Below are 23,695 nucleotides of genomic sequence, written 5' to 3' on the forward strand. Positions count from 1 at the left end.
TTCACACAACGCTCTCACTCTGTCACACCTTCCTCCTGTCACTCACACAAAGCATGCTGGGAGGCATGGTTTCCAGGGCGACCGAGAGGCACCTTTCCTTGACGACGGTTCAGAATGCGGAGATGGAGGACATTAGCTTGCACCTCAGGTGTGGCAATATTGGTGCCTATAGCTCGACCACAAGCAGAACAAAGCAACCGTGACCACTTGGGTGGAGGAGAAACACACAGAGTTTGATACGAAGCGGCAGAAAAACACCGCTGAATAAAAACGACAGCAGAGCATGCATATGGATGAAACAGCAGATGAAGTGGGAACTGACATTACCAACAAGCAATTGTTCCTCAATGAACTTTGTAGTTTTTTGTTTTGCAGCTAGTTAGGATCCTGCAGAGTTTGGTGTGACAGAGGACCTACTGGGAGTTGAAACAGCTCTCTGGGTATCTCTTCTCAGTGATAAATGAACTAAGCAGCTTCACACTTATAGTGTGAATTAAAATTTCACACACACATACTCTCTCAAAAGACCCTCACACACTGTCCTAAATATGCAATAACACACTCCTGAATCCCCCTCAAGGCTCCAAAATACATCTTCAAAGAAACCCTCAATCTGCTTAACACATTTAACACACTGCCCACACACACACACACACACACACATACACACAAACATGGCCATAGCTGCACACATGTGCACAAAAGAACACATTCAGACCCAGAGCACATAGATCAATGCAAGAAATGGGCAGACTTTGTGATATCGTGTTACTTTCAGTCAAGGCTAAACCCATGAAATTCATGAAGAGGAGACAGAAGCTGGGTGTGTCGTGTGCACGAAAAACACACTGGATACACAAGGAAGACAACGCACAGTCGCTCACACATCTCAAGAGAAACACACGGCACCGGGAGAGCAAGAGGGAGAACAATATGGGTGTGTGTGTGCGTGTGTGCGTGCGTGCGTGCGTGCATGTGTGCGTGCGTGCGTGCGTTTGTAGGTGTGTGTGCTTGTATGAGTGAGTGAGTGAGTGAGTGAGTGAGTGAGTGAGTGAGTGAGTGAGTGAGAAGAAGACTGAGTGCATAGAGAATTGAGTGCAGTTAGTAGTGTTTCCCCCTCGGCTGAGGCATTAACAAGCCTATAATGGACCCTCTTAAAAAGCCGACTAGGATCTCCTCCAAAACTAACTGATTTAGAGTGGCCAGGGCCCCCATGGGCAGTGGCCAAGTCCCCCTCTGTCCCTCCCCAGCACAGCCACAGCCAGCCCCGGTGGCAGGCAGCACAGAAACACATTGTGTTTGTCTACTGAACCACAAGCAATAGCAGTTTATAACACAATAAAACACCATGAGGAGGCATTAATTGGATATAATAGCCAGGGAATGATTTAGATGATTTAACACCTTTTTTCCAAAACGAGTACATAAAAGAGGGAGAAAAGGAAGAGAGGAATAAAAGGGAATTAGAAATTGACTTACACACCATTTCCGACTTTGATTTCAAATGTTAGCCTGAGACAAGTCCACACACACACACGTTAGAGCACAGACACACACACACACACAAAAAAAATGCAGATGTAAACTCACACTCCCACATCATTGCACAGCAAGTAGCTGTATATTTTATGATGTTTTATAGTCTATGTAGTGCATGTGAAATCAAATATACCTAATTTATATTTATGATCAGACATGTCTATAGTAAGTTGATATACTGTTTCAAATGGAGCTATTGTCATGGTTGAATGGAATATTGGAGGCACGGTACAGTGAATAATCAGTAAATCTAACAAGTAAAATAAAATCATCTGATCTGTGCTGCATTAAAATGAAACCAGTCTGATATCCATGTTTTCTGTGATCTAGTAATCTTTGAATTGATGAAAATAATCAGTCCATCACAGATGCAGCTGATGCTGATAAGATATGACAGGCTAGCTGGTGGAAAAACACACCCACCTAACCTCCTTATCACTCATCAGTGTCTCAGTGGTAGCATTTTATTGACAATATAAGGATCAGGAAAATAACAGTCTCCAGATTCTTGCAGCAAATTATCCTCAAGACCCGCTCGCTAACCCTTCAAGATATTTCTTCGCCTTATCTCTCCTCCCCTCTCTTCCTCACCTCCCTGTCTTTTCACTCCACATAGAGCTGAAAGGGAGCAGGGCCTTGCATGTATGTACATAATTGGCACTTTACTGTCATATCAAATTCATATCAGCGGCAGGGTCTCGGGCTGGGAAGAACAATGAGGGCCAGACAAAAGCGTGGCTCCGTGCTCTGAGAGCCGCCCTGATAACCGCAGCATAGGCCGGTCAATAAAACCAATCATCTCTAATCTCCTTATGGGGGACTAAACAGTTCCCCCATGCCCACTAGACACAATGTGTACCACACTGTACCACTATACGGACTGCCCCAACAGGGAGGAAAACAATGGCTGCAACGTAACCTCAATGTACGACCTCATCAACCTTATCTGCGGCTGTATTCATCTAAACATACAAAGTTCTTTAATATATGAAACTAAGCAAAGTTTATGGGATTTATTGCAACATTTATAAAGAAAAAAGGTTTTAAAAAAAAGGCTTAAATGTTTAATATAGGTCGTTTTATGCACTTGTGAAGTGAAGATTTTATTTTTATAAACACAGTGTTTCAAGCAAATCAAATAAGCAATGCATTTTAACTATAAATATTGCTGTCATATCGGGGATTTTTTTTGGCTGTGTAAATGTATAGCAGACTTTAAAAAACACTGATTATCCTGAAGTATATTTTCAGAATAGAGCAGAAGTGTCTTGGGATAAAATTCTTCACTACATTTTGTGTACATCCCCACATTCTTTGCCCAGAGTTACCATAAACACCTTCATCTCCTGGACTCCATTCTTCTGTTTGTCTGGAGGCAACTCCTGCAGCACACAACAGAGATGATTAAAGGTCAGCACCCTCTTCCTTTAGCATTTAGCTTCCACCATCTCACTCAGGACCACCTTTCTGATTTTCAGTGTTACAGCAAAATCTAACCTTCCCGTTATTTTGACCATAAAACCTAAATATATATATAAAAAAAATATGTACTTAATGATAGAAAATTTGGTTACATATTTCAGTATTTTCAAAACACTCCTCCATCCGCCTGTCGTCAGGCGACTTGCCCCAGACTTGAATACAGCTGTATGCAAAACCCCTCTGACGCTCCAACGCCCAAACCTCTTGACTGGGGCCGACTCAATCTGCAAAAAAGCGTGGGGGATGGGAGAGGTCACGGGGGTGATGCTATATGGTTAGTGTAGCTTAATCATTCACAATCCATCTTTTATAAAGATATATGTGATGTCATATATCCAGAAAAACACAGAATAGAGGAAGACATTCACACACCAGTAGATTTACAAAATAAAACAAGTGAAAAACAAATTGTGCATGTGAACAATATGAAATGAGGCAAAATTATAAATAGAATTATAAAACTTTCTTTGGTTATTTGTAGTTTTTCATGTTGAAATTTCCCATTTGTGCGTTACAAGATCATCATTTCTCGCTCTCTCCATTTATCTGTCTCTCGCCTTTCTCAATCTTCCTCTCTCTCCTCCTCTCTCTCTCTCCCTAATGATGTTTGGCTGAGGTGCGGGTTAATTGCGGGGTTAACTGACGGCGCAGAGGTGCAGTGTGCTGTGAATATGAGACGAAAGCCAGGTTTAGTCACAGTGTGCAGATGTTGGAAAAGCTGGGCATAAGTTTATTGAATTGTTGCAGGTTTGCATTCTGTGCGCACGTGTGTGTGTGTGTGTGTGTGTGTGTGTGTGTGTATTTGTGTGTGACAGAGGCAGAAAGAGAAAATGAAGGACTTGTGTGTCTTTGTACTGCTCCACATGCACTTATAGAACAGCATCAGCTGGGCATGAATGAGCATCAGTAAGAGCAACGCTTTGAAGGGAGGTTAAACGTGTGCCTTTGTTTTCATGTGAACGGCTGACATGCAGGATTTGTGTAAAACTCACCTCAGCAGTGGTGTCACCTCTGCTCTCTGTCTCTGTGGAATAAAAAAAAAAACTGTCTTTGCTGCCACAGTATTACACTCATTGGAATCTGACTTGTTTTATAACAGCCAGTAATGAATATCTATGCAGTTAATGCTCCTGGTTATTCAGTGTGTCCTGTTTCCTCTCCAGCCTCCTGACTGCAGAGGCTGGAGTACATGACTGAGGAGCAGCTTCAATAATGTACAAGCTAATGACAGCATGTATGAACTGAAAGAATGCATGTACGAAAGATGAGATAGACATACACTCCAAATACAACATTAAAGTGAATTTTGCACCACTTATATATCAATCTGTGCGGGGTGTTAGTAGCACCAGCCCAATTTAAAGCTTTAAATAATCACTCATTCGAGCAGATATCGATTCAAGGCGTCAAAATCTTATCAGTTAATACACACACACACACACACACACACACACACACACACACACACACACACACATATGTATTCAGATGCAGACTTAAGCATGTACACACACATACACACATTTGGGGAGAGTTCATAGAGGATCTGAGATTCAGCAGCCATTCAAATGTACAATAAACATACAGAAACAGACAGGATAATGACCGTTTTCCACTGGCTGCGTCACACACAGATCAATGCAAACAGCTCATGACATTTATCAGATAAAGTCAAGGACCTCCACATTAGTAGTGATGCTCACCTCACTGGTCAAGTGGCTCAACATTATTGATATGGAGTCCACAAAGCAAAGGACAAATGTAATTCATTCATCTATAAAACATCCCAAATGAGGAACTGCTAAAGGCAGAGTGCATCAAATAATAATTTGAGGAAACAAGCTTTTTTGTGTTTACAACCTGGCAGCATGTGTGTGTGTGTGTGTGTGTGTGTGTATGTACAAGTCATTGTTCTGAGACACACAAGTGACAGTGCATCTCTCAACACACGTGCAGTGTAATTTTTCTCATTGTGAAATGATGAACAGTGACATGTGGGATTGTTGGTCTCTCTGCTCCCGAACACTCAAAAATAAGTTGAAGTACAACTCTGACCAGGTAACACACAAACCTGCCTTTTTTTTTTTTTTTTTGCATTGTATCTAATTGGGTGTGGGTATGTCTTTATTGATGTGTGTGTACAATAACTGGGGTTGTATTGCTTGAGTGCATCTTGTTACAATAAGTATAAAATAAAATAAAATAAAGTACTTCTAGAATTTCTAACTGCACAAAAAATGTTAGAGGGTTAAAACTATTTTAAAAATAATGAATATTAAAAAACACCTGGTATAGCAATGAACTTATGGCTAATGTACAGTGTTAGCTTAGCCTAAATCACTTCTCATGAGATTTCATTATATTACCTATTACCAGAAGGCTATAATTTATATTAATTTAGGCTATAATTTAATTAATTTTCCAGGAGAACAAATAAAATGCATGGTAGAATTTTAAAAGTAGATTTTTAGGTAGTATATCTGTATTAATATGTTAGCTTACCTGTGACCATGATGACCACACTAGCTTTACTGTGCCTCTCAAAAATAAAGTCTGGAGCAGGTGAAACACATTGTATCCAAAGTACAGTAAAGTTTTCCTCTAACTCCCAGCTTCCAACTTCTCTCTGTTGTCTGTCTACTGTGTGTGTGTGTGTGTGTGTGTGTGTGTGTGTGTGTGTGTGTGTGTGTGTGTGTACAGGACTTGGTAATAGCACGGTTTGATATAGGCTGGTGTTTGTTATATCTTGCCATATATTACCATTTCTCCTTGGAGGGGCCCCTTGCATTCAAATCAGCGGCCGGCTGCCTGATCGTAGAGGACAGCTTACTAGGCCCCTTGAATTGTTCACCAGGAACAATGGATTCCTTTGTCAACGTGTTTCTCTTTCTCTCCCTGGACAATACTAGAGGGTCCTTCTGGCTCTCTGCACTTAAGAAATGTTTGCAAAATTACACCTCTTTATATGCCTCTCAAAACAAGTAGCAGTGCCAGTATAAAAGTGTGGGAGGTTTAGGGGAAAAATGCACCGGAGATTCGTTTCTTTTTCTCTTTGATAAACTTCAGTCACTGTTTTAAACGAAATGTCCTGCATTTAGGAACAGCTTATACCATCACCTTTTTTTGTTGTTGTTGTTTGTTTTTTTTTTCCCGGAGCCCTTCCCTGAGTTGAAATGTTCCAGCCTGTTAAACTGTGAGCATTGCTGAATAAAATGAGAACGAAAGAAAAAAAGAAATGCAAAGGCAACACAAATATTTTACAAAAAGGGAAACAGGAAAATAAAAACAGAACTTTAACTATGGAAATTAATACAAGATGCCAAACTAACTCATATAAGTATCTTCAAAACATGATCAATTATTTGTTTCCGATCACCTGGTGAAGGTGAGTTATTTAGACTCAGTGTCTCTCTGCTTTCTTAGAGCAGAGTCCGGTTCTGAACTATAAACTGTGTATCTGCATAACGAGCTTATGGTGCGGAGCTGCCCACCGGGCCGCAGCGCTGACCTCTCCCTCCTCCTGATGAATAGGCCCATAAGCAGATGCCCAGCTGTGCCTATTCGGGCCTTCAACAGCATTTCGGAAATCGGTATGATTTCCCTGGGAAAGTTGGCTCTCCACACCGGGACAATTTCTCCAACAATGTCCACGATATCAACCTGGCATCGATATAGAACGCATTATTATTATTATTATTATTATTATTATTATTATGTAGATTATGTAGATTATGTTCCAAGGTGATCCATATTTTAAAAATATTTTCTAACAGGTGAATATATAGATATGAGACAAAGCGATAAGCTGTTTGTTTGCTTGCATGGTGTTGACAGGTGAACGGAGCAACATCAAGGTTGCAGATGTAGGTTGTTGTTTTTTTTAAATCACATTTTTTATGACAAATATTTAAATTTGTTATTTGAGCTATAGCCATTGCTTCGAAGTTTTTATGTGTAATTTTTCTTTTTAAAGCACATATGCCGCATTGTTTACAAATGCACTGCTTTAAATTAAATTCTACTTTCTATCTGTGGTGTGATTTTGCGCAGAGAATGAACTGCCCAACTTCCCTGGCATGTGCGTCAGTTGTGCATATTCTTGTTTGATGTCCTGTAGCCTCCCTCTCCAAGTGTTTGCGCCAACTCCGCAGTTCGCAAGGTTGAGGAGGTGCATTTATGGCCTTTCCACGCAGACCGCAGTGAAATAAGTTTTGCTGGTTACATTGCACAGTTTATTTGAAATGGCTATACGGGCTTCACCTGCAGCAGAGAGGCTCCGCAGCTCATAGGAGGCACAAGCAGGGAGGAATTCAAAGCAGCATACACGTTTATTTTGAAATGCTTTTGGTGACAACTCAACATTAAACTCCACCGCGTTCCACACGTTCCTTAATGAATTCAAATGCACAGGAATATTTTCCCAGCCTACCTCAAAAGCAGCTCGCACAACTGGGGCCGACTCTCCTCTCTCTTTTGTTGGGGCTATTGTGGGGGGCTGCGTGTTGGGATTGGGGGTGTAATGAGGGGGCTGCGACCCCCCGATGGGGTTGCATTTGCTGTCCAAAGACCGTTAGACAGTGGCTGAATGAATGGGGCCTGAATGTCATTGTAATGCACAGGGACAACTCCCCCTTCATTCAGCTTAAGATGTGGAGGCCGCTCAGCTCGGCAGAGGGAGAGATGTGGGGAGAAAAAGCGCCTGCAATTCAACTCACAATCTCGCTCTCTCTTTGCTTCATCGTGCATGTGGAGAAACACGGAGGCTGTTTTCACTAAAGTTAGTCGGTGTGCTGCTGCACTCGCGTGCGTTTTCGGCGCGGATGGAGGCCTTCGGCTGCACACAGAGGAGAGAAGATGCGATAGAGCCACGGTATGGAGCATAGCTGGAGGATACCCGCAACGACGAGAGTAAGACACTGAACAAAGGATTGTGAGTCCAGGTCGTCGTGGATTTATCAGTATAGGCTCTATGTGGACAGAGGACGCTTCTCCTGTAGCAGGCCGCCGCTGTGCAGGCGGGGTTATTATATTTTCTCATTTTCTGCAACGGGGAGCCAATAGACATATAGGCCTAACAAATGACCTGCATTAGTCAATTGACTTGCATTAATGTAAATGCGGGAAGCTCGTTTTGAGATGTAGATTGCGACGGAGGCTGAGATGAGACAATAGGCACGCCTGTTAAAATAGTTAATAATTGCATTTGTTTGAAAAAAGACCACATTTGCGATTCTATAGGCTCCGTTATGAGAGTAAAGGGCAGCGGATTCATCCTATACACCGCTGACGGTTCCTCCTCTCTGTCCCTTTGTTCAGCCAACAGTGGGAGGTAGACACAAGCTGCAGAAGGAGGGAGAAACATTTGAAAATCCAATGACATTTTCTTCCGGGACAGAAATCAATATGTTCCTGTAGGATTTGATATTGGAAAGGCGTTTAAATGCATTGTATTGATACACGTAGATCTGCGGCAGTGCTGATAACAGTTACTCCTTCAAAGGAAAAAAAAATAACAATTTGAAAAATATAGTTTCTGAGCTGCAGGCTACGGGACCAAGCTTTTGGGTCGACTTAAATAAATTAATAAATAAGCCTACCCTACAAAAAAAAACAGAGACCAAGCCTCTTAGTGGACACACAAGTTAATGAAGAATATTTTGAAATCTTTTTGAAATACAAACTTGAATCCGGAAACATGGACATGGAAGCAACAAGCAAATGATCTGCTTTGCACATTTCTGAAAGAAAAGCAGGCGTGCATTTAGATGAGCTGAGAAATATTAGGGCCTAATACAGGTCACAACACCAACATGGCAGAGAACCTTGGAAGCCAACATCTCTAACAAAATCCTTTTCAGGCCAAACTCAGAGCCCACAGCGGTACTAGGCCACTATCTTTACAGTCATTTATCACATATTCAGTTATGCTATAGAATATTTCCTCCAGCAGTGGCGAATAGTATCCAATACAGTGTAGCCTATATCTATGCACGACATATAAATACGTATCTTTCTATCTGTACCGTCTATGCAAAATATAAAGTGATGCACACTGCTGCATCATGTGGTATTAGCCCTGACCATCTGGGATAACAGGTCACAGGACTGTGTTGCAGAGTTGGCAAGGATACGGCTCTATGTGGATGTTGCATTTAACGTGTTGTCCTAAAAGGAAAAGAATGGCATGCTGGTATGGGCCATTTAGAGCCAGGAATGTGGTGAAGGGTTAATACATTTACTGCAAGGTAATCTGAAAACCAGTGTTTAATTTGCAAAGTAGAATTCATCCACCCTTTGACTACCATTATATCTTCGGTATAATAGAGGCCAACAGGCTGTGCGTTGGGTTTTTGGACGTGAGAAAAACTTCATTCGCCGCCTTTTGTAAATCAGGTTTGACTCACAGTGATCACAAAGTGCAGATCACAATGGAGTCTTACATCATTTTTATGCACACAAGTCTGCAACATTGGTGCGAGGGAGCAGTGAGGCCGCTGGACGTGCACCTGTCTGGGAGAAACCTGCAAGATGTTGGGTGTCCAGGTGCCCACTAGCGACAGGGGAACTGCCACGTTATTTTGGATTCTTCTGCGTGCAGGCTACATTGCATTTGTTAGTAAATACTAAGTGTTGGCTCCAGCTATTCTCCATGAGACTAAACAGTACGCTGCCCGACGCATGCATGCATGACGCGCTGCAGAAAGTCAGGCCGGTGGTTTCAAGGACATTTGGGGCTGATGAGGATTTGGTTTTAATGGGGGGAGGTGAGGCGTGGTTGTGGTGGGAGCGGGGGGGGGGGGGTTTGACTTGGGCCCCGGGCCATGACGTCATTGTGCGCCCATGTAATCCTCTTGCGCTGAAGCCCAATCAGCAGAGACTCGCAATTGTCTAGGATGGGAAGAGAGGGGCGCTCTAATCCGGGAGACAGTGGATCACACAGCCCGAAAGAGAGAGAGAAGAACGAGAGAGGGGGCATGCATCCAGGGCTGGATTGTGCCTGAAATGGGTCAGATTAAAAGAATCGAACCGAAGGGGACCGACTGACTCTTGGTGGAAAGAGGACCTTTCTGAAGACGAAGAAGCCATTTTTTTTCCTCCACCTCAAACACGTGAAATTCAGCCTCCCGACACCACCAGCTTTAGGGATATGCTAGAGTGCTGTGTGGCGCGTAGTAGAGCGACCTGCTGTTTTCTACACTGTTGAAAAAAGTCGAATATAAAGATAGTCATCTGTAGTTTATCAGCTTCATGAGAGGAGAGAGGAGGCATCGCGCGTTTTGTCCGAGGGCGTTGATCGTGGACAAGTCGGGGAGCTGCATTCAAGCCAAGTTAAATGGAACATACAGTACTCTTCGCAGTGGGATGTATGGCTTCAAACAAATAGCCTTGTGAAGTGCTACCTTCGTTGCTTTCTTCTGTTTTTCTTTGTGTTTTTGGGGTCAGGCTATAATGTTGTAATTTGAGTGGTTTTTGCGGAAGGACAAAGCGAGAGCCTGTGTAGCTTCATCTGTCATTCTGTGCGAGGTAACCTGCCAAGAGATGCGTAAAGACGCACATCCACAGAATCTGAAGTGTGTGCAAATGCTATGCTAATAACAAGGTTTATCAGGTGCAAGCTTTGCTTATTATTATGGGCTGTATGCTGATGGGCTTTAAAGCCGAGCTGTGGCGCAGTGATATCAATATTTCTTTGCGTGGAATCCAAAGAGGCGCAGAAGAATGTGGCCGCGCGCATTATTGCTGGTGTAGGCTATAAATCGGCTTTAGATTTGAGTGTCTACGTGCGCGCGCGTGTGCGCGGGATTGTGTTGCAAAATCGGCTTTAGATTTGTGTACGTGTGTTTGTGTGTGCGTGTGTGTATGCCCGAGCGCGCGCACGGAAACGGGAACTGTAGCTACTTAAATCGCAGTCATGCAGTCTTGCATCCTCCTTGGCGGCAGATGCTGGAGGTTTGAGCGTGTGGAAGTCAGACAGGGTGAGAGGCTGCCGGCTCGTCAGCAGGGTGAGAAGGCGACTTCTTGAAGGGTTGTCACTCTGCGTGTTCACAGCGGACCTTGATTTAATGTCCATACAATTAAGGCACGCGGTGAATGCCAAGAGAGGAATCTACACAGCATCATGCTTCACTTTTTTTTTATCTCTTCATCATTTCATCAGGCCGCAGGCTTCAGTTCGCTACTTTGACCCTTAACGTTACAGAGACGAGCCAGGGCCTGGCTGCAAACCACAGCAGCAGTATGAAGCTGACTGCTGTACTGTCACTCAACTGCGCGTGCGTGCGCGCCTGCTCAAGCGCAAGCGTGTGAATGCGTGCCCGTGTGAGTGAATGCGTGGCCGTGTGTGTGTATGTGTTGCTTTGACTGGGTGGGCGCAATGCGTACTTTAATAGGCTATTATAGCATTAAATTAGGTTACCACCACTTAACTTTTATTTCACGTCTTTGATCAAAAACATCGGTTTGAAACGTCTGTGTGGTCCGAGTTGTTCTGAAATGTCAAACGCAACACGCAGAAAACGACGCAGGTTTACGAAAACAGTTGGACTTTCGCCAAGTGAGGTCAATGGCCTACCTCTGGCTTTGACTTAAACATGTTGGGGAATCATTGAATTTACCGCGGCCTTTTCGTTACTGCATCTTAACTTTATTTTTCATTTAGGATGAAAGGCTTACTTCATTTTCAAGTGCGCCATTTTTATGTCTTCGCCAGGCATGAGGTCAGTAGCCTATATTCAAAAGTGGAGAGTTGACCTAAATATAAAATGTGAAAAAAAAGTCAAAATTTAGTTTCAAAATGTAGCCTAGTCTAAACCAATAGGCACGATTTAAAACATAAGCGAATGCTTGTGACGCACTGGCCACAGCCTGCAGCCTAGAAATTAAACAACCAACCCGTGTGTGTTTGCTAATGGACACATCCACCGCTCTTAAGCCTTATCTGTAGGAGGTGGTACCAGACTCTACAATCTGCTACACTCCATATTATACAAAATGTTATACAGGCTATCACTAAGGCTCTGTCAGCTTCAGCTGAAATTAGACTATGATATATAGGCTCCAGGTCCAGTCCACCACACCTTCAGTGTGTGGCTCAAAGCTTGGGCCCACAGCAGAGCCTGAGGAGCTCTGAGGGAATACAAACTGACGACGGCTGCAGAGTTTAGTCGGATGGAGATATAGCAGTATGAGTGATTCAACGCCACCTACCGGCGATCTTCTGACAATGCATCGTTGAAGCAGTAGCCCACTACAGGCTGTAGGAATTCATACTAAAGACAACTCTAAGATAAACTCAGATAAAAACAGTTACTCTTTAGAGCAGCTTTATAGAATTTCATTTTACAATAGCTTCAAACATGTCATCACCGAAGCAGAATTTTTTCCTGATTATTACATTGTCTATTAGGTTCCAACCCCACTGGATATATTCTTGCAGCTAATTTAAATTCCACAGGAATGTGGTTTTAGTGACAAGGTGTTCGACACGTTATTTTTGAATAAACATTATATTTACACTGAAACATATATGATCAACTTAACCACAAACAGGAAAATCTGGCAAAAGTTTCTTTCTCTCACATACTGTGCATCACAGGTTCAATGTCGGTACCTTTCATGTAAGTAGGACATTCAGGTTCTTGAAAACTCCCATATTTGCAACCACTATATGGATATAAATACCATAAAACACACACACACACACACATATACACATTTATAAATATGTATATGTGTGTGTATACACATACATACATACATACATGTGTGTGTGTGTGTGTATATATAGCCCATATATATATATATATATATATATATATATATATATATCATGCTGTTTGAGCATGAGGCCAAATAAATCTCATTGTGGATCTGTGTCAGTAATAATCTGTAATAATGCTACACACCATTGCACTGAGTTCCACATCAATAATTTTATACAGAGAAGAGAGCCTGAATGTGATATTGTATATTTTATGTCTCAGTTGAATGCATACTTTGTAATGACATGACAACAAATAAAGCCTGAGCAGCACTGATTTTTCTGCTTGTTCTTGTGATTATTTCATGAGGAATTGTACATGCTAGATGTGCTAGTTTTTTCATCACGCAAGCTGCATTTACAGACTAACGTCTGCTGATTTTTTTTTTTTTTTTTTTTAAATGGAGAATTTAAAATAATTTCTTTGTGACATTTTCACAATCTAGTGAGGTACATTTGTATCAGAGAGCGGCCCTACTGATGTGAAGATCCTTGTGCAGCATAAAATGTTATATTTAACAATCATATATATCTAAAATACAATAAACTCTCAATCTACATTTCATGTAAGATCACTTACACTGTTTTACTCAAGACAGTGTTGTTTACTTGATTATGTGACTCCAACATCCCACCAGCAGTTCTGCCAGATCAGGAAATCAGCACCACGGAGAGCTCCTGTCAAGAAAAGACAAGAAAATCTTTTGACAACTGTGGAACAAATATATTTTATTGTAAACCTGTTCAGGTCATCTCAGGCTGAAGAACTGTATTATCAAAAAAAGTTTTGGGAAACATGTACATGGATTTAAACACTAAGGCTTCTGTTTTTATATTTCGATTAGTTGCTGAAATGTCAAATTATGTATTGATTTCATAAATTTTAAATATTGCAAACTTTTATCCAAAGCTGCAGGACTCCCATTTGTGCGCTCAAATTCTGTTGTGGACGACTTCAGCCTGTGGAAACTGAGGCCTGATTTGAAAACAGCATTTACAGAGACTGTAGCAGCATGATGAAATAAGACAACGGACAGAAACAATTCCAGCCTGGAAAACCTTTCAGTGACATTTAAGCACTGGGGCTGCCCTACAGAGCTTCCTCTCTTTGGATAAGGTCACTATAGGTGGCTGTTTATTTACTGGAGAATTCACGAGATCAAGACAAAGTAATTTCTGAATGGACAGTTTATTAAGGCTTGATTTCTTCTATAAAGAAAAACCAAGATAGCTCTTTTGAACATGTTATTATGCCCACTACAACTGTGGTCTATAAGATAATCAATGTTTATTTAATATTTCATGTCATTAATCCTTTTGTAGTGTTGATACATATACTTTGATGGCTAGCCTGACATCCGTCTATTGCAGCAAACATCTTCCGACAGTTGTCATTAACGTGCATGTAAGCCCTGTACTATAATCACAACCAGCTCATGCTTCCTGAGGCAAAGACGGCTGTGGCTGCGACATCGGTGGCATCCTTTAGCTTCTCACCTCCCCCTGACTCTGACGCTGGATGGAGAGAGCGGTGTCGGTGAAGGCGAAGGCAAACATGTGAATTGCGTTCACCGTATTGCTTGGATCAACCTAGCTATTGATTAGTGCAGGTAAAAAGGAGAAGAGATGGAGAAGAAAGGATCCTCTTAGAGGTCTGGTCTCTACATAACAGGGGGATACACTGGCCAGGTTAAAAAAAAAAAATAAAAAAAAATCAAAAAAAAAAACATACAATGTAGCTTCACACATCTCGAAATACGGTTGTGAAGCATACGGTTCATACTCACACTCAAGTGACCCAAACAAAGTGCAGTACTTCTGTCATCTCAACATTATAAAGGGGATAAAGTCCTGACAGAATCAAGATAGATCATATAGCACATACACAGTCTAACATACTCTGAAAAGACCAAACAGCTTCATGAGTCCAGGCCACATTACCTAAACAGGTACAAGTGTCAATATCATCTTTTTCAACTGAAATATTTCAAACAGAAAATTGTGAATTGGGATCTGAATATTTGATTTGGTTACCATGAAGCTACATCAAATTTAAACTTGTACAGAAATAAAACAAAATAAGTCAGAATGAGAAAAGACACCTTAATATGAAAGAGACAGCCATGTCTATTAGCAGCATTCCTCTCTGCAACATGGTAACCTCGCAATCCACAAAATACTGAAGTCACAATCTCAAACTAATCAAGAGAGAACCTGCTGATCTCAAACCCTCATTAACAAATAAACTGCATTCTGGCTTTGAATGCCCTGAAACCACTGACACGACAACAGGGGGACACTGTCCTTTAAAGGACTAATCAACATCACCACTCTCACCTCACAGAGAAGCTGCAGGATGGATAATAGTTTCAACATTTCCAGCAGACTTAACTATATTGCAGCTTGCCATGCATGGCACACACATCTATTAGTGACTTTGTTCTTTTAATAACCAATCTTTTTTTTCCCATGAACATACCTGAAAGTACTTTACTGTATCATAATCAATGGATTCAGTCTAGAACAAACTATTTTTTGCAACAACAACCAAAAAACACACAGAAACCACATTTCATTCTTATTTTTTTCTTACTCGATAGTAAATCAGTTACATTAATTTTTAGGTTATACATTTTTAGGCTTTCTCCATGAATATATAGGCTCCTACGTTAAAGCTTAGCATTACGACCAACATGATAGACTTAGCAAAACCAAATTCAAGGAAAAAAACAAAAACAGAGGATTAAGACAGAATGATGGTGAATGGACAAATATGTGAACCCTCCCCCCATTTTGTGGAACAAAAATGCACAAGCAACAATTCATTCTGAATTGACTATAAAACAATTTAAAATGGTGGATGCGACAGTTCTCTCAGACTGGGTTGCGTACACAAGCAGAATCTCCTGATGAAACATACAAAAGACCCCTTCAAGACAAACATCAAAAGAAAGCAAAGCAGAGGGGTGTGAATGATGTCAATAGTACAATTTTTGATTTAAATGGTGAGAGTTCTGGTTGTGGAGGACACATCCGTTATTTCTTTCCCAGAGGCCTTTGCAATTCCTCCTCTGAAATGTCTCGAGTCCCGTGTGACTTCACACTATCCCTGATTTCTCCAGCAGTGTCACTGTTTGAGCAGTTCTTTTGAGAAGTCACCAATAATTAGAAAAAAAAAAGTTAAGGCTCCAGAAAACAGATTTCTGAAATGAAAATTGTCAGTAGTAAGCCAAAAAATAGAGATTTTGTCGATCTGAATGAAAAATAGATAAACCATTGAAGTTTTATTATCGCACAGTTCCAAGTCCAACATTGCCTTTGGGATCCTCCAACCCTGTTGGCACAGTTAAAACTCTGAAGCATGGCAATGTTGCCCCCAAATGGACAAATAGGGGCAGGACACATCCGTTCCTGATTGTACTGAAATATAAAGTGGCAGATTTTTTTCTCCATGGTGCAGTCAAACCCTGATTCAATTGGAAAGAGGAGGACTTGGGGGCAGGAGAGAGAAAACCAGTCTGGTGAGAGAAGAGTACAAGATGGAACGGGAAGAAAAATACTTAAAAAAAAAAAACCTGAACTAAAGAGTGTGGTGGTGGCTAGGTAATACATTAAATCAGCTTGTTATCCCTGCACAAGAAGTGGGTGGTATATGGGGCAAAAAAAGCACAAGTCTCGACAATGGCAGAGATTCACCAGGATTAAATAGAAAAAAATGAAGGGCTTGGTTGCATTTTTATATTCTTCTGTCTCTTAAATCAAAAGTCCTAGTGTAACTGTTGATCAAGCCAAGGATAAATGTCCTCTATTGTTTATTCCTGTTTTGGCGCTCCTGTTTGAAAAAACAGAGCAAAAAAAAATATCATCAGACATACAAACATTACATAACAACACAGTAAACTGCAGGAGATTTTGATGAACAGAGGCCTGCATTTATCTATTTAAAGCAGTGATCAAATATTAGATTATCTAAAATTTCATCTTTACAGGTTGAACATAGTCAAGAACAGTCATCAATGACTATCAGAAAAAAAACCTTATTACTCCTGAAGAAGTCTATGACACCAACAAAAAAGTATGACAGTTCTTTACCTGATCCAACCGAGAGCGGTTCTGTATCTGGGCAGGTTCAAAAGTCTGTCAAAAGGAGCAAGTGAGAGGAAACAGACAAAACAAGAATTAGTCTTTCACAAATGAGGCACAAATCAACAGTCAACCAGTCAAATGAGAGAGCGAGTGTAGCAAAGATAAGCTTGGATAAACTTATTCTAGTCAAAGATGCTAAAGACATATTTATGGTAAAGTAACACAGTGAGATGACTTTACCCACCTTGCGCACCTCCTCCTCTTCTTCCTGCCTCTTCTCGTAATGGGAGAAGTCATCAAAGATGGAGGTGGTGTGTTTGTAGGTGGCAATGATCTTGAGCACCTGCTTGGCCTTCTCCAGAGGAACCTCCTGGGTGTCGCGGGAGTTGGTCACTGGCTTGTTGTCATTGTTCTCCAGGCGGATGTGGCGCAGCTGGCTATTAGGCACGTCCTTAACAAACAACCAGTCCACATCAAATTTGCCCTTCCACTTGTCCTGTGCCCAAACACCAGCACTGGTGCCATAGTCCACTGGTGAACGCATCTCTGCCACGCCGCAGAAATGACCACTGCCATTGACACTGAACAGCAGGTACACAGGACCTTTACCACTCATGGCCCGGAAAGCTGAGTCCAGCCGCTTATTGCCGTGCTCCGTGCTGCACCAGATCGAATACTTGATGGAGCGATGGATATCATCCTCAGAGTAGCTCTTAATGATGAAAACACGACCGTTCTTCAGGTTCCATTCAAAGTCCTTGGGATTGTAGCTGTGGGAGGCACGCAGCTTCTCCAGCACTGGGTGGGACTCTGCACCAGGTCCCTGGCTGGCAGACAGTTGGGGGCCAGTGTTCCCACTACCAACCACACCCATCACACCACTACCGTCTTGGCCAGGGCCACCCTGCCCATAGCCTTGGTTGCGGTTGCGTGGGGCAACCCAACGGTTCTGGGGTTGTGGGGGCTGGGTGTGGTTTTGGTAGGGCTGAGGTGGTGGCTGATGGTGCTGGTGCTGGTGCTGGTGCTGGTGCTGGTGTTGGTGTTGGTGTTGGTGTTGGTGATGGGGGGGTTGGGGCTGTAAGGCCATTGGTTGCATCTGGGGCTGCACCAAAGACTGGGGAGGAGGGGGCTGCATGGGTCCTTGCTGCATGGGGGCTTGAGGTGGCATGGCATGAGGCATGCCAAGAGGCTGCTGCTGCTGCTGCAGTGGAGCTGTGGCTACTTTAGTCACTGGGCCCTTGTCCCAGGTCCCAATGTTCATATTGTGTTTGATGGGTGGTGGGGGCAGAGCTCCCCCTGGATTGGGCATCCCTGGCTTTATCTTAGCTTTCAGCTGCTGCAGTTTGGCAGGCTTGCTGGCAATGGCCGCCCAGGAGGTGGGCTTGGGTGGGGGCATGCCGATAGGTGTGGCTCCATTTCCCGTGGCTGCCACCGCCGGGCCACCAATCACAGATCCAACAGCCTTGACACCTGAGCCCTGGCCAGTGACATCCCCTCCGATCTTCAAGCCAACCATTCCCTGCTCCAGGCTGTTCATACCAGGGGCTTTGTTGAGGGTGTCACTGTGAAAGCCCGTCTGACCATCAGGCACCAGGGTGCCCCCCAGGGAGCTGGGAGGATAGCTGTAGCTGCCACCATAGGCTGAACTTTGAGTCTGCTGGCCCTGGGAGCCACTTGTGCCCCAAGCAGAGAAGGCAGGATTTTCAGGAAAAAAGTTAAACCTGTGGGGGTAGATGCTGCTTCCCAGGCCCCCTGGCTGGCCAAACACTGATTCATGCATGAAGTGATGGTCTCCATTACTCAAGGGTCCGTAAGGGGTGAGGTATGGAATAGGGGGGTCCCCACCGGTGGACCATGGAGCCTCACTAAGGGGGTAAGGAAATCCAATGGAGGGGGCGTAGTAGCTGGACAGGTAGGGGTCGGTGATGGACTGGTAGCTGTTGTTCTGGATGAATAAAAGTGAGAGCCTCAAAATTAATTTAAAACCTCTCTATAAATTAAACTCTGCTAACTCTGTTTTATATTAAATATCTTTTTTTTAATGGTTTACTAATGTCACTTAATGTGAGTAACTAGTTATATTTATATCCATCATACAAGAGGGGAATAATTTACCTTTACTTAATACCATCATGATACAGTTCTACTGAAATGATCAACTCATGTCATACTTCTACAAATTTGTATAATACTTAACAGTCAGACACATGTCAGGGATTAGAACATCAGTTTAATTATGTGGGTGATTGTGCACACCTTATTGTGGCATACATCAATAACAAATACCCTTACAAATTATGTGATATTCATTTGAACCACATTGTATAGTCCTGGTCCATTTGTACTTGTATTTAATTAATATTTGTTAATTATTTGCAATTTTCCTAGTAATTTTCAAGAGATGATGGTTGAGTTTTACCTGAGTTGATTGACCAGTGAGGTATGGCTCAAAGTCATTGTCATGGACAGTCTCCTTCTGATGTAGTGAACCATTTTGCACTGCAACAGAACAAAATTACATTCATGAAAAATTAAATATAGGGGTGACAGAGTTTTGTTTTTACGGGACAGATTGCAACAAGTAGTTTATTTACCCTTTATTGCAAGATATCAAGTTACACAGAGTTTCCAATGCAGCACACAATAGATTTAAGGATAAACATCTGATAACCTAACACCAATGAAATATTTTAATCACATTAATTCATGCTGAGATTAATTTGTTTAGTTTCATACTTATCTATCAAATGATATAAATCAACTCACAATTTTAGTACTTAAATCTGTCTGTCCCTATTGTAAGTGGTCTTCCAAAAAACAATCAAAAATCAGTGAGCCATAAGACAGCCCCATGGCCCAGGAGACAGCCGTATCCTGGGGGTGAATCAGCCTGTGGCCTGCTGCCAGCCAGACCTGCAGGTACAGAGTGAGTCAAGACCTGCCTGTCACTCCGCCTTCTCCATCCACTGCAGTAAATCAAAGATGACTTGAACACCATAAAAAAATACAATTACAAGACCATAACAACACCGTCGCCAGTGCTAATGGTAGTGAGGAACTGACAACAGTGACTTTCTAGTAAATCATACTGGGGTTGGTGGTGGGACTGAGAGAAGAGTGAAAATAGAACAATCCCTTACAAATCCCAGTTTCTGATAGTATGAACCACTCAGTACCTGTAGGAATTAATGGTGTCTTTAAAAGTTTGCAGCTTGTTGGCTCACACAAAGAGGAGGCTGTGCTCAGCTTGGATTCACTACAGAACTGAAATGATTAGTCAATTAATCAATTAGTTGAGCGACAGAAAATTAGTCAGCAACTATTTTGATAATCACTTAATCACGAGTCATCTATAAAGCTAAAATGCCACAAAATTGTTTGTTCCCATTCCCCTAATGTAATGATTTCCTGTTTTGCTTTGTTTTATACAATTGCAAATCGAATAATCTGGGGTTCTGGACTCTTGAATGGACAAAAAAAAGACATTTCAAGACATCAGCTCAGGGTCTGAGAAACTGATGGGCATTTTTTTTTGCCAATTTCTGGACCAAACAACTTATTGATTAATCAAGAAATCAATGGCATATTAATATATAACAAAAATACTGCAGTTACAAAATTCATTGTGAGGACCAAAGCATAAAAATATTAACTGAAGCTTCTCAAACCACTCAAAACAGTGTCATGCATGTTCCACACAGTCATATTCTTTTGCCAAAATATGCATCTAAAGGCAGTGTGCTCAAGTCATGTTTTGGTAAAAAAAAAAATGACTTGAGACACTGCCTAAATAGCAAACTGGATTATGCTTGAAGTGTGATTAGATGAGTTTCTACTAGAATCCAAGCTAACCACAAACTTCATTCTCTGTGAACAAATATATTTTAAAAAGACACCTTTCAAGACTACGCGTGTCTTTGTGTGTTATAATCAAAAGGCAGAATTGGATGGAAATAACTACAAACCAAAAATGTAAATGTCAGTCCATACTTTGCATAAGTATCGTGTACATATTCTCATCATGGATACTATCAATCAAAGTCCTTATAATGTATCAATATCTCTGTATCAATTAACAAAACAATAGAAAAAAACGTTGTGTGTGTGTTCCCCCACAAGCCACAGTGTTGAAAATGTAATATAATGTTCCCCACAGTGACTACAGGTTTCTGAAATTCATCAGCCCTTTTTAATAACATGGTGGATGTTATACTTCAATAAGTCTCTGCACACATTTTTACCACTGGTGGCCCAGCCCAGTATTGTTTGTGCTCAGTATTCATACTTGACACTTTCAGTAGCTATATATTCATGATACAGTCAGCCTAATTGTTAAAGGAAAAGATATGGCTTGTTATCTGTGATAAAAGAAAGTTAACTCAACCACATTACAAGATTTTGAAGCTTATGATAACAATGTGCCAAGACCCAGCATATTATACACTATACAGAATATTGTGTAGTCTGACAGAAATGTTTTCAGAGCCAAGATATCATTCCATGAAAGGCTAGTGTACTTAGTCGGATAGCAGTAGGCCCAGACTAGATGTCCAAACAAATTATCTTGAGTCAGTCTTCTGTGATGCCGCGACTCACCTTTAGATGCTTGTCCCTTTGATCTCTGCTTCCAGGTTAGACCATGAAAAGAAAAAAAAGAACGACATGGTTATTTTCAGTCGGTCTGAGATTTCACACATAGGTTGGCACTGAGTACAGTCTCAAATGTTGTCTGTTTATCGCTCATAAGCTCAACGTAAGACTACTTCCTGAAAAGAGACAAAGCATAATATTTAGCTAACATTACTCTATGGTGAAAACTATATATACTAACAGTTGGCTACAGATATTACCGTCATTTATTTCGTGTATTACACAATATGGTGTGCAACTTATTGTTAGTTTATCAACCAGCTAACGCTAGCGTTAAATCACGCACAACTTTGCTAACTAACGTAGCCCCCTTTAAAATGGCTTTCTAAACGCCAATGGCTTTACTACAGCTTGTAATATAGTTTATCACAAATGGCTGCAAACATTTACAGCAGCCTAGACATCATACATACACATTGCTTTAAAAGTTGTCTTTCGCAGAGTAAGTTAGCTTCAGCCTCAGTAATTCTTGCATCGTTAGCTTTAGGTTTCACGTATTCAGCCATAAGGGGAGTTTTTCTGATACATTGGAGGTACTAACATTTAGTTTCACACAAAAATGCATTTGGCAACGGTTTGCAGTCTAACGCGATGGGTTAATTCTTCTTAAATCTCCATTAAAAACATTTAACCATTTCACGGTATCTTTCTAACTTGCTAGCTGCATGCACCGGCCAACCCTAGCTAGCACTTCCGAGGAATAGCCGTAGCCCAGTACATCGTTAACGTTAGCAGGTAGCTAGCTTCCAAGCTCTCTACAGGCGAGATACATCGTCCTTCCTACCTGAGGGTCAATGCTTGTGGCAGACATAATTCATTAAGCAAGTCCCTGGATTCTCACAGAGCCTTAGCTTGTGACTGGATTTCAAGCCCCGTGATTTGAAAGCAAGTTCACAGCTCAGTTACAGTTAGCTATGTGGCTAATTGTGCCGCTTAGCGTGTGGCTAGCTCAGCTGTATATTTTCCGCTGTGGGCACGTATCCCAACTTCCACAGTTCAAGTCTGTCGCCTCGGATACTGTGTCCGAAAGCAGCCGGGTCCTGGTACAGGTTTTCAAGTTAATGTTACGTGTCGCCGACTGGACCTTTCGTATCTTGATTATATTTCTATCCTCGCTCGCCCTTTACTTTGAATTTTTATTCCACAGAGAGAGAGAGAAAGAGAGCCCTCCTCAGTTACGTTAAAGCTCTGTACACTTCCCCAATGGCTGCTCCATCCGGGCTTTGAGCTGCCGCTGCAGTTCACGTCGTTCCCCGCGGGGGGTGGGGGTGGGGGCTAAACTTTGAAGCATCATTTCCATTAAAAAAGACAGTGACTATAGCTAATGTCTGTGATTTAGATCATACAATTAAATAACAAATGCACTCGACTCATAAGCACAGATAAGAACTTAAGTTAAGAACTTCAGTCTTAGTTTACTGGCATTGGTGCTATTTTCTGCATTCTCTGACGGTATAACCTGCGCCAGGGGGCTATCAGCAGACTAGTGTGGTTTTCTGCTGGGCCTCTTAGATCTAATACAGTTTAGTTCAGCACAGTGCTCATGTGAGACTTACTGGATTGCAAAAATTACATTTGGCACAATAAGTCCACAGTAAACTTACATTTCGCAAAGCAGTCAAATCTCTTATGTAGTTGCAGTAAACTGTGCATCTTGTCTTTTTGGCCGGTGACCCCACTTAGATACACAGAAAATATAGATAAAGACTATTTTATATAGGATTTGGAAAGCGGACTGTTATGACAACCATGTGTAAATTCCTCAATGCCATTCATGTGTGCATGTGGTGCATAACAGGCTGAAACTTATAGCAAGAGAATAACTGATGTCACGGTAATAATTTGAGTATGACTAGCAATTTAACATGAGCAGGTTAGGTTATGACCTGCAATAAATTACAGTAGTATTTCTCTGTTTCACCACCAGGAGGTAGCAACAATACATCCACAATCACCTAAACTCTGCCAAAGGTCAAATTCTTAACTTACTGTGTACAATGTGTAAGTGAACATCGAAAGTTATATAGCTATTGATATTCACAGTAGCACGTTTAATGGTCTTATCTATGACAAGATGTATTATCACGTATAACTGTGACACTGTAATTTAAGCAGACAATTTTATTTCCTATCTTCTGTAGATTTTGTTTTGCCTTTGCTTTCTCTGATACCTGTTAC

At 41.7% G+C, this 23,695-nt stretch overlaps 1 protein-coding gene across 1 annotated transcript; it reads right to left on the bottom strand.

The window, feature by feature from the left end:
• Positions 1-13,951: 13,951 nt before the first annotated feature.
• On the bottom strand, positions 13,952-22,717 carry ythdf1 (YTH N6-methyladenosine RNA binding protein 1). The gene is made up of 6 exons (XM_022739175.1): positions 22,302-22,717; positions 21,464-21,488; positions 19,287-19,366; positions 17,112-18,812; positions 16,874-16,918; positions 13,952-16,613 (listed from the first exon to the last, which is right to left on the bottom strand). Exons 1-6 carry the CDS (start codon positions 22,326-22,328, stop codon positions 16,587-16,589), a joined length of 1,905 nt encoding a protein of 634 aa, XP_022594896.1. The 5' UTR covers positions 22,329-22,717; the 3' UTR covers positions 13,952-16,586.
• Positions 22,718-23,695: the final 978 nt, after the last annotated feature.

Source organism: Seriola dumerili, unplaced genomic scaffold (genome assembly GCF_002260705.1).
Source record: "Seriola dumerili isolate Sdu_G_001 unplaced genomic scaffold, Sdu_1.0 BDQW01000043.1, whole genome shotgun sequence".
NCBI lineage: Eukaryota > Metazoa > Chordata > Actinopteri > Carangiformes > Carangidae > Seriola > Seriola dumerili.

What these genes read in the sequence shown, in the direction of transcription:
- ythdf1 (XM_022739175.1), bottom strand. Translation starts at nt 22,328, where the DNA reads ATGTCTGCCACAAGCATTGACCCTCAG. An exon ending in AAGAGGAGGAGGTGCGCAAG is followed by an intron (nt 16,919 to 17,111) that starts GTGGGTAAAGTC and finishes TCCTTTTGACAG; the next exon opens with ACTTTTGAACCTGCCCAGAT. An exon ending in ACCGCTCTCGGTTGGATCAG is followed by an intron (nt 16,614 to 16,873) that starts GTAAAGAACTGT and finishes TTTTTCAAACAG; the next exon opens with GAGCGCCAAAACAGGAATAA.